This window comes from Chelonoidis abingdonii, chromosome 2 (assembly GCF_003597395.2).
Source record: "Chelonoidis abingdonii isolate Lonesome George chromosome 2, CheloAbing_2.0, whole genome shotgun sequence".
NCBI classification, from domain to species: domain Eukaryota; kingdom Metazoa; phylum Chordata; order Testudines; family Testudinidae; genus Chelonoidis; species Chelonoidis abingdonii.
Genome location: NC_133770.1, coordinates 32,149,169 through 32,164,761, shown reverse-complemented (window position 1 = coordinate 32,164,761; position 15,593 = coordinate 32,149,169). Strand labels below are relative to the sequence as shown.

Sequence of the window (15,593 nt, the reverse complement as noted above, 5' to 3'; positions counted from 1 at the left end):
CAATCCTACAAGTAGTAGCCCTTTTCCACTTCAGAACAGTAACAGAATTCTTAAATCACAATAAAATCTCAAGTAACTGGGCTGCCATGGACTATTTTAAAGTGAAGTGGCATGAAACTAATATAACATTCTAATACTGGAGGAATTAACATGACTATGGATAGTGTGGCTGAGCAGTTCCGGAGGCTTTAAATAATATGTAAGGTTAAGATTCTGCCATAGATATTTTTTAGTAAAAGAAATCATGAAAGCCCGCAACCTTGGGAGGCAGAGAGGGAGAAACAGAGAGCTGCTGGGGCTTGCAGCTGCTTCAGCCCCACAGGGGCTGACCGCTGCTGCTCACCCAACCAAAGCCACTGCTCTGGTGTCTCCCCACCAGCCAGTTGTTCCACCAGCCCCAGGGCTGGATGGTGGCCAGCTGTTCCGTTGACCCCCGGGTGGCCACCAGTCAGCTGTTCCAGCAGCCGTTGCTCCGGCAGCCCGGATTTGACAGCAGATCCCACCTTGCCTCAGAAGTAGTCTTAGAGGTCCCCAGAAAGCCACAGAACACGTGACCTCTACTAAGGATACGATTCTGTCACAATGTGTTAAGTAATGAACATCTCTCCCACACCACTTCAGCTTACCAGTACTTACAATTTTAAGATCCCCAGGCACACATTTTCTTGCCTGAAGTATGATTATTACTTACGTAAGTTCATGCAGTTTTCTGCTTTTCTCCTGATCTGTAGCTCTCAATTTCTCATGCTCAACTCTAAGACGTTCTTGCTCAAGCATCATCTTCTGGTTTTGGCTGGACACAGAAAGTTAGGATTAATATACAAATATAAAGAAACATGATGATACTCCAATGATGCTCCAAGTCTTCATCATTATATGCCATTCTTAACAAAACTAAGCTAAGATAGGATGTGCTCTGCTCCCTTTAATAAAGGATTAAATTTATAATGCAGTCTGAACATTAATCAGAAATCTTAGCAACTAACCCTTAGGAAGGTCTGATCAATGATCATTTCATTTGTTGATCATTTGTCAGATGAATGAAATCTTTATCAAAGCATCATGCTCACATTAAACATGTTTACAATGTTGGAATGAAGGTTTTTTCACTATACCAGCAGATGCCTAGTATATTATCTTTATTTTATCCACACTAAAGCTAGGATTTCCAAATGCTAAATGTCAGTGTTTTTTCATTACTCATCACTTGTAGAAACCCTGAAACTCAGCACTAACAAACCAGTGTAAAAAAGGGGATGACATTCTTTCCTTTGTTTTGAGCACAGTACCTCAGGTGACAGCAAAGAGTTATCCTATTCACTACTCTGAAGAATGCTTAAAGACTTAACCAAAGAACTAATTAAATCAGAATAATCAATTACCACCCAGAAATTAATATCCTAAGGAATTCAGTAATCTGCTAGGTATATGGTTAAAGTAATAATTACCTCACTAGTCTAAAAACTTAAAATATTTTATTGATTTTTACTTAACAGCATAACTCTTACTCTTGGAGTTCAGTAATAAGCTTCTCCTTTGCATCAACCTCATCTCTTAGGCTACTAAGTTGCTTTTGATGTGTCTCACGGTGGCTTTGAATCTGCTGCTCAACAGCTTGCTATAGAAAAAAAGAATATTTGTTTTACTATTTAATATATTACGTTTTATATAAACTATTAAGGAACAGCAAAATCCATTAACTTGCCTTGACTTCATTTGCAGTTTCGACCTTATTTAAGTGCTCCTTCTCCATTTCATGGACTTTTTCTAATGAGAAAATAAAGTTTTCAGTTACAGAGCCTAGTCAATCATAGGAACAACTGTCATTTATATTTACACCCTTTCATTTTAAACCTTGAATTAATTTTTTATATTCAGACAGATTAAGGTGCAGTCTTACATCTGTATCTTAACCCCGTTCTGAATAGTTCTTTTAGACAACAAGTATGTCCAAATATATTATCTCTAACTACTTTACTTTGTAATTTAGATGTTTTAGAACACACTATACAGCACTAGACTGCTATCTTAATAGGATAAACACCAACCACATCTTCTCCGATGCCAGTTATGCATAGCCACATTAACAGTTACATACTTAAATATAAAGAAAAATTCAGACCCTGTGCCCGAAGCTGGACTAGTTCTTCATTAAGGGAATCCACAGATTCTTCCAGTTGCCTCCTTTTCTGTTCCACATTCTGAAGATACTCTGTCAGTGACTTGATCTTGGCTTCATGCTTTTAGAATGAAAAGAATGTTAATTTACATTTAAACTAGGCATATGAAAATGAAGTTCCATGCAAGACTTAAAATATTAAAAAAATAAAAGGCAAAAATAACTAATTTGAAAACCAAATGCATACAAATATTCTTTTTCCAGAAAAAGGAATTCTTAACCCAATTCAGGATCAAGACCCTCATAGTATACCTTGTACACACTATCATAATACTTCAAAAACCTCTGCTCACAGGTAAATACATTGATAGAATGAGAAAGGCAAACTCTAGATTTTTATCTTTGTACATCAGGGGGATAAAAAAATTGATTTTTTTTTGGAAAACAAATTATTTTTAAAAATTTAAATATTTTATTATTTACATAAGTTTCATTTTTAAAATAAATCCGTTTACAATGAAATCTGAATCTAATGTAAGATTTGTTAAGGCCTAAAATTATAATCTCTTAAAATATTAAAAACAAAAAAAAAAATGCTGAATCCATGAGTATCAAAAACTTTGAGTTAAAGGCCGCTTTTCTCTATAAAGAAAGTCAGGGGGAAAATATCTAGCTTTTGAGGTCAAACTTTATAAATATGGTATAATACATCGTATACTGTTTAAGGGTTTGATCCTTTGGGGGACCCAGGGGCTGTGCTACTTGGTGCAAGACACTGGCAAAAATCATCATAGGCCCTGGAATCTGGCCTCTGACTTCAGGAGACTTCATCATGCATCTCATTAGGATCATCCACTCCTGTTTTAAAGCTTCTCTCCAAGTGATCTCAAATTATAAATATTTAAGATCCCACTTTCCATTGAAATTTACTCTGCAGCTCATGGACAAACACTGATCTGCCTAGTAACTACCAGCCCTTGCTTCCTGATGGTTCTGGACACTTCAAGTAAATGACTTGTGGCATGTGTACACAGAGAGTTACAAACAGAAATCCATTAAATTTCTTAATTGCCTCCCTCTGTCTCCAAACAAATAAAATACTGCAATGCAAAAGGCATGTGGGTTACACAAGCAACAATCCTGGATTGTTATTAGTCCTTGTTTTTCTGGGGGCAGCGATGGCAGAGTTATATAATAAGGTAGAAGTAGTGTACACAACCCAAAGGGAGCAACACTGGTGTCAAAGCAGGACACTGTGTGAAGGGATGTCATTCATTTGAGTGCAGCCTCTAGAGTTGATTTTAACACCTGGAAACTGGAGGAAACAACTGCCATGGCTGCACATCAGTGTCCCTATTTGGGAGTATTTTCAAGAAAATCCTGTACCTCAGAGTAAAAAAGGGAATATGTGCCACATGTAAACAGTGCAACAAAGATGTAAGATCTAGTTGTCAGAATGAAACACTAAGAAAAATGCTCCTCAGAATGCAATGACTTTGAAGATGATGATGTGGACATGTCTGAAATAATTTGGATCAACTGACTGGTCAACTTATTGTACCATTCTAAAGCACTGCCTAGCATGTTTTACTATGCTACAGAATAATAAATTTGACAGTAATCTAAGTTGAGTTTTGGATGGCTTGATTACTTATGAATTTCAAAATGTGTGTTCAAACTATAGTTGATATGTTAGTTTGCTGTGGGACCAGTTATCAATTACATTTTACTGTAACTGCTGAACTTCTGAGACTATTTTTTATTGTGAACATGATCAAACATCCTAGGTGCAGATTTCCTGTTTAACAGTAAACTTTTATTAGGCATTCATGAATTTTAACATTTTAAATTTTTTTCTCCAAGCTGTTTGGTATGTTGCTAGAAATAAAGATTTAAATAGATTTAAATACTTATGATTTATTATTTCCCTATAAAGTTGGGTTTACTATAAGTTATATTATTTAAACAGTAGTACAAACAGCTGCAGCAGGATGAATCAATTTACGAATCTCAGTGCACTGTTAAAGCAGTTCACTGAGTAATACTCAGAGTGAGTGGGACTTTTATCTTTTTTAAACCATTTTGTTTCAGGGTCCAGCTTAGACATAAAGAGTTGTGAACATCCATCTGCAGTGTCTACAGCTTCAGAGTCATCTGCTGGTATCACCAGCAGTGCTGCAACTAACAGACACCAGATAGTAAATCACCTGCTTAAAAAAGAAAAAAAAAAGGGGGGGGGGGGGAAATGATATGTTTTTTTTTTTTTTTTTAAAAAAAAAAAAAAAAAAAAAAAAAAAAAAAAAAAAAAAAAAAAAAAAAGGGGGGGGGGGGAGGGCTTTCTTCGTCATACAGTAAAATCATGGAAGAATTTATAATCTGGATCAGCATATTCGAGCAAGACTCCATAGATGAAAAGGAAGTATGGTTTATTTATGCATCAAGTTCGCTCCTTTTGTCTTGTTCAGAACAAACATTTTATTGACATAGTACAGTCAATATGACCAGGCTAAACTCAACTCAGCAGAGCAGACATTGCTAGAAGGTTGCTGGATACAGTGTATGAGAAGGAAAATTAACAGTGTGAAAAAAACAACATTGACAGAAATTTTTTCATAGCAGTCTTGATGGTTTAGCCATGCACACACTGATCCAGTAATATGTGCTGTGTAACACAAAAGATGTGGTTGTCTATCTTACCAAAACAACTGATGCAATCAGTAAATGCCCATATATCAGAATACTTAAAAAAAAAAAAACCACACACATAATAAAAGCTGTAACAAACTGGACAAAAATTCCAGTGTCAAATGCATAACTTTGTCAGAGGCAATGCTGTAAATGTAGCAAAGATGAGAAGAAATCTAGAAGATAATGAAGTAAATCTGAACTTATAACATGGGGGCCATGCTCATCTGTTGCATCTTTTAGCCAAAGATGTAACTACAACTGCAGGACTAAAGGAAAATGTTGAAATAGCAAAATACTTCTGTAACGAACACTTTGTTTCAGCTTCACTGAAGAGAATAAGATGATCCAAACTAATTCTCCTCCAAGATGTATGATTGGAATTTAGTGAATGGCTGTTTTGTGCTATTTATTAAGAACTAGCCTATTTTGATGACAATTTGTGAGGAAAATTGTGACAAAACAAATGAAACTATCTAAGCCAAAGTATGGATTTAATATATTTCCATGGCTTTGGATAAAATGCAGAAAGATTGCTGCTGTATTGCTGATGCTGTTGAAATTTGGAAGTGTACTTCAAGAGAAGCTGAAGAAAGAAATGCCCAATAAAGTTAAATTGCAGGCAATAAGGAAATGGATGGATCAAGCACTTACTACATCTCATTTTCTTGTCAATATTCTCAACCCAAAGTACCAGGATAGATACCTAAGCGCTGGAGAAGATGCTGCTGTAACATGAGCACCAACTAATCATGGCAAACCTATTAAATTTCAGGAGTGGAGGTGAACCACTCAAACAGTACATGTTTGCTGATGATGTTTCAAATAAAGTCATACCAATAAACTGATGGACATGTGTAGAAACAGACATTGTTGAAATGCTAACCCAGTTTTTGCAGCATTAGCTGCTTCTGCAGGCACAGAAGGAATATTTTCTTCATTTAGACTAATTCAAAGTTGACAAATTGATTGGGAGTTGAAAAAGCAGTCTATGATTAAAAATGAGGAGGGAGGGGATGATATTTACTGTTTTAAAAGTCTGTAGGACAGCCTATATAACTCAGGAGACTGCTGTCTCATTTTCAAGAGACTTAGGTGAGTAGGAACTTCAGCTCCATTCACTTTTACTAGGGCATACTGGAAAAAAAATTCCCCAGCAGACCTGAAACAATCAGTTTAATTCACTGACTCTTGTTAATTCCTCTGTTTCTTTAATAAATCACTTAGGTGTAAATGTGAAACATGTTTTGATAAGTTTATGTATCCAAAACATTTAAGGTTATTTTGTTTAATAAAAATAAATGTTATATGTGGTTGTGTGTGTTTGTTTAAATACCAGTTACCATCCTAATGCAGCTTGACACACATCATAAGCAAATAGTTCTCTAGTAAATTAATATTTCAGTCACCATTTTCTAACCTACTTAAAATGTATAATTAATAAGAATCTGAAAATATTAAACTATATAGTTGCTTAAATAAATGTACATAGTTATAGTGTAGCTTCCCTAAGTGTCAAAAAGATGTACCAAATCTAGTATGAAGGCTCTATTTAGCTGTAAATCAACATGTTTTAATGGTTAGATCAACCAATGAGAATGCACCTTTCCTCAGAAAATAACTGACGTATAAATGCAAAAGTTGATTCAAAATGGTGATTTAAAATTGCCCTGATTTAAATCAGTCCACCCTGTTGCACTTGAGGATTTATTTATCCAGAAATGGAAAGCTGCTTGCCCTATAAGATGGAGATAAAGTCATACCAGTCACACACAGAAAAGAATTAGGGGAACAGCCAGTTTATTTCATATGGACAGCTAATTTGAAAATTTTGAAAAAAGGGAGGGAAAAAAAGAGCAGTTCTATTGTGATAACCTCTCATACTGTGTCTACACTCTGATGCCTTGCCTCCCCTCCTTTCAACTGGTGTTTAAACTGCCTGTCTTCTCAGAGCACTTCAGAAAAAGTGACTGCTTTTGCAAAGCTTTGAGAAATTATTTGTATGCAACACTCCTCCAACAGCAAAAAGAAAGTCAACAAGTCACAAAAAAGTTAAGATTAACCCAGTATAAGAACGTTGTTTCAGTGTTAAATATAAAATTATGGAAATGGAGATTTAAGTCTAGGGACCTATATTGGGGTTTTAAGACATCTGAAACCACTCAACTGTGCTCTTATGCTTCACGGAAGCATTAAGTCCCCTTGGTGTCTATAGTTCTCAGTGCACTTTGTATCGGGAATGATAAAATGTTTTAAGATCATCTTATACACTTTAGTGTATTGCTGATATTAAAAACAGGTTGATGAATACAACATTAAAACAGTTTGAAGAAACAGATGTCTGACTTCTCACTTGTTCTGCAAAAAGAAGTTCAGATCAAAACCTCTGAATGACTATTTTCAAAATCTGACCTGAAAAAGACTTCTGTGTAAGCTCGAAAGCTTGTCTCTCACCAACAGAAGCTGGTACAATAAAAAGATATTACTGCATCCACCTTGTCTATTTTCAAAATTGTATGCTATAGGTTAAGTGAGAGTAACCTAGCTACTGACCAGTAACTAGATAAACATAAGAATCATGTTTCAAAAGTGACTGAATTACCAAAGCTAGAGTAATGCAACATTTACCTGTGAGATAAGAAGCTGACAAGCTGCCAGCTCCTTTTCATTTTCTTCAATTTTTTTATTGCTTTCAGTTTGAGTGCTTTCTAGCTGCTTGCAGCGTTTTACCATTGTTTTCACTTCTGATTTCATTTTGCTAATGTATAGTCTTGCAACTGTGAATTCTTCATCTATCATGCCAGTTCCTTCAGGCTGCTGAAAGAAATTCAAAATTTGAAAAGTTTAAGTGATCAAAAAAATAATTAATATTCATATTAAATATGGGATGCAGCAGCTCAAAGTGCAGTCAGAAAAAAGAAGTACCTAGTCTCTAGTACACAGTCATGGCACTGCTATTCTATTTCAGACCATGTTTATGGTAGCCACAGGTACTACTATTTTTCATTTTCACACACAACTTTACCCCACCTGCTTCCCACTAGAAAGGCTAGTATAAGTCATACTTACTTTTTTTCCCCTCCATCAAGAAATTCTGACTTGTGTTTGCTAAGCTGCAGGTCACTGCAAGTGTTTACAAGTCAGCGACAAACTCTTCAAAATAATTTAGTTTTTTAGTCTATTTGGGATTTTTCTAAGTGAATACATGTGAGTGTTTTAAAAAGAAAGTGTCTGAAAGTGGAAAATGAAGTCATCTTACACCCACAGGGAAGGTATAGGCAGCTGTAGTATCTTCTATATATGACTTATTAGTTAACTCAATTATTCTGGAAAGAACAGCTATTCTAGAAGTAAAAGCAACCATTCCCAGTTAGTGCTCAGTCTTTCCTAAGCAGGTACCATCAACTGTGCCAATTATATCTGGTGATTTAGCCATGTGGACTGAAGTGACTTAAGTTGAGGAATGTTGGCACTGTATTTGCATAGTTAGACTAAACCGCGCTCAGACTTTGTACACTATGCCTTATTATAAATAAGTCAGCTATAAACACTGTATTAGCTGTAAAAGGCAAATACTAACACTTGGGTACTCTTTATCCTCTCTCAGAATCTTACAGGAAGACATTTATATGGTTACAGGTGTTATAAATTACCCTGGTTATTAAATCTTTATAACACTGAAAAGACCTAAATATGAATGAATGTATGTATCATTTTACATTTGTGACAGTTTCTCTTTACCTTTGCGTCATTATTTCCTACTGCAATTCCTATTTCTGCAAGATCTTTTAATAAGGAGGCCATCATCTCTGTTGCCCGTTTTTTCTGGTGGTTGGTCATTTCTTTAAGTTTCTGAAGCTCTGCATCTATACTGGCTAAAATTACCTAGAACAGGGATGAAAGTGTAAAATTAGATTTTATCAGTTTCAATCTATACATGGGAATATTTTTCTTCTTGTTTTTCATCCAGCAACCTCAAAATTAATTTTCTATTTTTTATTTAGATATTAGCAAAATCTTGTCCCTCCATTAAAGTGCCCCAATCTGGTAACTACATTATGTTTTAAAAGTAAGAGTTAAAAACCTGCAAGCACTGTAGAGTAGCATAATATGCAAAACAAAAAATTTCAACAACTAATAGTATTTCACCATAACTCCTGAAGTTCTTTTCTGAAAGACACAAAGCCCTTCAGCACACAATACATAATCCTGCAACTCTGCCAATGATTCTGCCAACACCCTAGAAGAGCATTTATGGTTACATTTACCAACGTGTGACAGCACAGGGGTTTCTCGTAAAGACATTAAAATGTGACCCATCCTTATCTGCTCTCTCTCATAGTAAGACATACATTCATCACTATGTATGTTTTGCTAGTGGGACAATTTAGATGTTTATCTGCTGTCCTCTGCACAGAAGCAGATTACATTAATTTCAGTCCATCCCTGCCTAGAGCTTTCTCAACAGATATAGCTGTGGGAGATGTTTCTAAGTTGTCTTTTCTGCAGTGCCATTAATTCTAGAGCAGACGTTCACAATAAAGATATGACAATTTACACAGGCTGACGATTAGCCCATCCATGTGCAACCAACAGCTAACTCTAAATCCAGGGTTAGACTTATAGTTGAAGAAGCCACTTTATTCCAATACCAGCAGCCAAACAGAACATACTTCTTCGTTGTTCTCCAACCTTCATTTTGATAAAGTCATTCGAAGCACATTTAGGTTCAGCATCAGAAACTTATACCAAAATACTGCCTTATCTATAGATGGAGACAGATAGATACTGGATAATGACCCTAAGAGAACAGAAGGTTGTTATAGCTTCCTTAGTCTGAGTGACTCCATTTTTTCCATTCTCACAAAGGTTTGCTGCCAGGTTCTTTACCTTCTGCTGAGTATCAATACAAAGGCTTGATGAATGCGGCCATACATGCCTGCAAGCATCAATTATAAAATACCTATCACTATCACCTCAATCACCACAAATAAAGATATCGATGCATTTTCAAGGGAACCTTGCACCTGATGTGTGGTCATGTCCACATTGTAGCATGTTAGTTTGTGAATTCTTTAAACAAAGGTGGAAATTCTCCCCCAGTTTGCTGATATTTTAGCAGGAAAGACAGTCTGAATGAATGTTGCCAACATTGTTCACTCTTATCTTGCATCCAAAGGCATCTTGGTATTCTGATTCATGGCTAGGGAACACTGTACCATAGGCACAATGGGAAGAAAAGCCTATGATGTCCTAAATCCAAATGGTACTTTCTACAATTCAGTGTTCTGCTATATTTTACCAGCTGATACAGAGTTCAGTGTAAGGGCCCTTTCTGCTGGAAGCATCTCTGTTCTTGGTACTGTAATACCAAAGCTCTTGGGCTTTCCTGGACAGTCTCCATCTCAAATGGGATGGCTATAGCTACCATTACAACAAAAAACAGAAAGATGGATCATCCTGAGGGAAACTGGTAGTTCTTGCCCTTCTGAACAGTAAACAAATTTCCAACATTCCTGTTCCTTAGCAGCATTCACTTCATCCCATACAAACATCAGTTTGCTGTAATAACTTGCAGCACAGTGGCTGCACTGGCAGCAACATACACTGTTTACAAAGAGGCCAACAATGTGATCAAGACAATGGCGTTTATGATTCCAAGACTCAATGCATGGGTACCAAAGCCAATGTACCCAGGTATTCCAGGATGTAGAGGACACTGACCATTACAGCTGCTAGGCCAGTGCTTCAGTGCAAAGATCAGGAACACCGACAAAGGTACCAGGCCTATCCTGAAGTGACCAGAAATTTTTGGTTTCTGAAGTTAAGAGCAGAGTATGGTACAAACCAAGCATGGTCTACTCTCAAAGATCAAGATGGACAGTGGTGACATCTTACTCAATAAAGCAGATTCAGGTACCTGAGGAATCAAAGCCTTGACAGAGCAGCAGAAGTAGTGCATGGGATCCAGCTAGGTGTTTCACAATGATGAGAATGACACCAGTGCCTGCCTTATTGGATTTATGGCACCAATATAAAAAGTCTCAAATCACTTAAGTCTTAAGACTGGTTTTTGAAAAGGACTTGGCTAAAGAACTGTACGAAACCAGAGGAGCTTTCAGGTGTGATCACTGGATCATGGCAACAACTTAACATATCCCACAGTCAATCATGGGTGTTTCTGAAGAATGTCACCTGTAAATCATACCATTCTATGGAGGCAAGTTAAAACTGCACTCTACACACACTTAAAAGGCTCTGGCAAAAACTATTAAAAAAAAAAAGGTAGAGGAGGAAGCTACACAGAAGAGACTATTTCCTATTTCTAGTAAAAATGTGAGGCCCATCCTTGTTGCTAAAGAATGATTTACTAAGATTAGAACAAAGCTTGGAATGCAAATAGTACACTTGTACCAAGGCAAGTTTCAGAAGCCCAACAATGTTTCAGTGAAGCTGAGATTAATAAACGCAACATCAACTGCACATGTTGAAACTCTCTGGACCTCAAGTAGTACCATGAAACCCCCCCATATTCACCACTGTCATATGATTATGTTATGTTTTGTACAATGCATGCTGGTGAGGTCTCATTTTATATCCTGTTGGATTGTATGTACTTCATTGTATGTGAAGTTATGAATTATTGCGATATTTTTACTGCAATATGTTGTGAGGTTGGGAGACAGCCATAGCTGGCCTTTCAGTAAGACAAAAGTAGCAACTATCACTGGCCAGACAGATGCTGATGGCCAGTCAAGAAAAATCCCACTCTCTCAGAGGCTTCTCAGTGAGGACAGCCTAACCCACCTCACAGCAAGGATCTTTCTAGCAGCTAGAAGAAAGTATAAAAGAGGGACAGTGATGTCATCACTTGGCCTCTCTTCCCCCATCTCAAAACCTGGAAGGTCATCTGAAAGACAAAGACTTTGAGCTGGGGAGATTGATCCCAGGCTGGAAAGGGCATCCAGCCTGTGTATGAGAACTGTGAGCTGACTGCATGCTCTCTTAGGGTGAGAGACTGATTCAAATCTTGCTTAGTCTGTTAAAGTTCAAAATAAACACACTCTAAATTCTATTTCTTATGTAATCAATTTTGACCTATATACCTGCTACTTATAATCAGTTAAAAAATCTTTCTGTAATTAATAAATCTGTTTTTATATTTTACCTGAACAGTGTGTTTTTGGTTGAAGTCCTTGGGGAATCTGAGCTCAGATTACAAAGGCTGGTGTATGTCCTTTCCTTTGACAAAGTGGCAAACTAATTAATGAGCTTGCACTGTCCAAGTGAGTCTTGAGCAATGTAAGACTGTAAATTTCCAGAGTGCAAGGCTGGAGTGATTTGCTGGTGGCTCTCTCTGTGATTCATGAGTGGCTCAGGGAGCATTCATGTAATTTAGCTGGGTGTGAGACTCCACATGCCGATGGCTGAGTGATCACAGCGCCTCTTCTGATCACAGGAGTTTTGCTGCTTGTCATGGGCATAGCTTTTTGAGAGAGAGTCCAGGCTGGAGAGTTAAGGGGCAACAGCAGTCCCACAGTTCCAGGTTGCACCCCAGGTATCCCCCAAGGGAGGTCTGAAACCAATTATGCCAATTTTGGCACAAACATGCCCAGAAGAGACAAGCCTGTCACTGACAAAGGGACACCAGTTGTCAAAATCCTGTTTAAACAAAATGTATACCCGAAACAAAAAAATTTCACTGGGGTATATGTAGCAATGTCCTGACACCTCACACTGAGTTAAGAAAAACTAGTGATCAGAGGATCCCGCTCCTAAGAAACTTTTTTGTTAACTACAATCAGAAACTAAGCTTCTAAATACAGACTGAAATTAGCAGATTCCCAGGCAAGAGGGATGGCACAGGCCTGCTGCTGAGCCCAAAAGTTTAGGATAACTACTGGAACTCCCAAGCTAGAGTCCTGGAGCTGGGTTCTTTGGAGAAGTGAGAATTTAAAAATATTTTTGCGGTGGTTCTAGACTGATCATTTATACGGTCTTCGTACTATTCAAGTTTGATAAAATCCACCTAAAAAAAGATGGAGAAGCACTTTCTTCTAAAATTGTTCCAGTATCAAATAATCCTAATTTACCAGCATTCTCGTTCTTAAAGTATCTGCTATCCACTCAACCTAGAATGTGTGGAGGGACAAAAAGATGGGCACAATGGTAGATACTAATTGCTATTTCAAATAAGGCCCAACCAGCTTTAGGTTGCTGACAGTCAACAAATACTACCTCTTATGTACACCTAGTCACCATAGCAGAGAGTTTAGAACAAGTCCCTCAAGCTAGTATCCGGTTATTTACTCACTGGCATATAAAGGAAGTGAAATGTAAATAAAGAAAGTCAGCACAGGGAAAAGAAAATTCTCCAGGCTGGAGATCAGCTGACAGAACTAAAACGTTTCATGAAAATGAAGATCTAGTTTGGTATCACAAAATGCTTTTTTAATTAAGAAACTCTGCAACTGGTTGGTAAGGAAACAAATGGAAACGTCTATATTGCCTGTACAAAACCACACCATTTTTATGTAAGCAATGAACACAGAAAATTGTGTGTCACTAGTGTGATGGAAGCAAAGGTAAAATTCATCCTAAAAACAGTAGTTCTGGAAACTGAATCAATAAGAAAAATATTTTATCTGGGTAATAGTTTTGAAAAGTACTGAAAGAATCCAAAGGAAAGAGGATTAAGTAGATGATTTTTTTTTTTGGATGAATTCAAAACCTGACAAACATCAGAACTTCTGAAGCAGCTCAAACAGAAGAAAGTATAGAGTGAATCTTTCTCCACCTTTTGGCTGGTAATATACCGCTAACGCCTGGACTAGGACAGAACAGACCCACAGAAGGAGACTTGGACACCAAGAGTGCAAGGCAGGCAGGCACTTTTCTCATCAATAATACAGTAACTGCCTACTTTCCACCCTTAACTGCTGGTAGCATTCGAAGGGTGAGATGTTTTAATTGCCTATTGCATTAACGTACTGAGAGTCAACACCGATCTCTGCTCACTTTAGGCAACAGAACTGACTGTACAACCTGCTGCCACAGTGACTTAACAGGATTTTGACACCACTCCCCCAGGCAAATTGGAAAAATTAGCAGCTATAGAATAACTCCTCAAAAGGGCAACTCCAAGCCAAGGCTCCAGAAGGGAAATCTGAGTGGCAGATATAAATTGCATTTTTTATCTTTCCCATTAACTAGGATTTGTTGTGCAAGGTACATATCACATTAATATTTGCCAAAATCTGATTTAGATAATCAAATCAGAACTATTACAATTCCACATCAGAAATACATAAAGCTAAATTTCATGTTTTAACACTGAAGGCCATTTAAAAGAGACAACATATGTAAGCAGTTGAAAAAACATGTTTCCTAATAACAAAAAAATTACATTACAGACATTTAGCAATTCCCTGCCCTGATTTCCTACCGATTTCTGATTGAGTTCATCACTAAGCAGCTCATATTCTTTTGCTTTGTCTTCTACTTCCTGAGATTTCTGATCATAGTTGACAGCAAGTTCCTCAAGGGCTTGTAGCACCTCTTTTACTTCTTCTTTAGAGGCGTCATTTTCAGCCTGGAGGCGATTCAGCTCAGCTTGCATATTGTCTTGGTCCCGCCTGGTAGATGCTAGAAGCTACAAAAGTGACAAAAAAGGAATAAACACAAGTTGTCACTTCCATGACATTAAGAAATGCAAGTGGGAGCCCAAACGTACTGAACAGTTTCTCCTAGAGTATAAAGCCTTATTTATTTAGAATTTGTACATAGTCTATCATCACGAAATAGCAATCCCTGAACTTATCCTCAGTACAACCGTATTTTAAGAAACGGATGGTTAAACTATTTGTCAAGGATAGTAGACAAAGCTCATGTTGTATACTTCAATATCTTGTCTAACTGACAAGATCTACATTTTTATTTACAGTTAACTATTAGTCAAAACCTGGGGGGTGGGGAAGAGTGGGAAGGCTTGAAAATCATATAGCGGAAGTGGTTAATCATTAGTTTAATTAGAATGTTCTAAACTCCCAACTGACTTACACGTGGCCAGTACTTCACCGTCTCTGTATTTTAATATTTCACTACTGAATAAGCATTAACTAAGCAGAATGGAGAGAGTTTTCAAAATATTGAAAAAGCAGAGCTGAAACCATTTTCTGAAGTATGGTCAAAGTTGTATATGCTCAGGCCTTGTCTACACTACACAGTTTTGTCAACAAAAGTCGGCTTTCATCAACAAAACAGTGGAGGTGTACACACTACAATGTTCCTCCCGCTGGTTTAACATTCCTACTATGCCAGCAAAATAAAATCACCTCGAAGAGAGGTGTAGAGCTTTTTGTGACAAAAGGCAGATCAACGTTGTGTCAGTGTAGACACTGTGCTTGCGTATGTTGCTCTAACTGGCTTCCAGGAGATGTCCCACAATGCCCATGACGACTGCTCTAGTCAGCAGTTTGAACTCCGCCGCCCTGAAGAAACACAGGCATGCACCCCTCCCCTGTTTAAAGGATTGAGAATTTTTGAAATTCCTCTTCGCTCATCATGGACAGTTAACACAGGACCTTTCCAGCTGACCATGCTGGCTTTTCACAGTAGGTGCGCTCCTGCGTGGAGTACACCAGAGCTGAAGCATTTAGAGGAGAGGAAAGTGATCAGGAACAGTCGCCCTTGGTGAATCCATGCTAAGTCATGCCTGACTAACCTAATTGTCTTCTATGAGGAGATAACTGGCTCTGTGGATGAGGGGAAAGCAGTGGATGTGTTATTC

General features: G+C 37.5%; 1 protein-coding gene across 2 annotated transcripts in view; it reads right to left on the bottom strand.

Moving 5' to 3' along the window:
- KIF5B (kinesin family member 5B) overlaps positions 1-15,593 on the bottom strand; it is a 65,455-nt gene that overhangs the window by 12,549 nt on the left and 37,313 nt on the right. Inside the window, exons 14-20 of one of the 2 annotated variants that reach the window (XM_032799081.2) lie at positions 14,250-14,456; positions 8,546-8,689; positions 7,433-7,621; positions 2,123-2,240; positions 1,706-1,767; positions 1,509-1,618; positions 692-793 (exon numbers count right to left, since the gene is read on the bottom strand). In XM_032799081.2, coding sequence (XP_032654972.1) covers positions 692-793; positions 1,509-1,618; positions 1,706-1,767; positions 2,123-2,240; positions 7,433-7,621; positions 8,546-8,689; positions 14,250-14,456 — 932 coding nt within the window. Of the gene's footprint in view, positions 1-691; positions 794-1,508; positions 1,619-1,701; positions 1,768-2,122; positions 2,241-7,432; positions 7,622-8,545; positions 8,690-14,249; positions 14,457-15,593 lie in introns of both variants that reach the window. The other variant, XM_075062233.1, reaches the window with a different exon arrangement.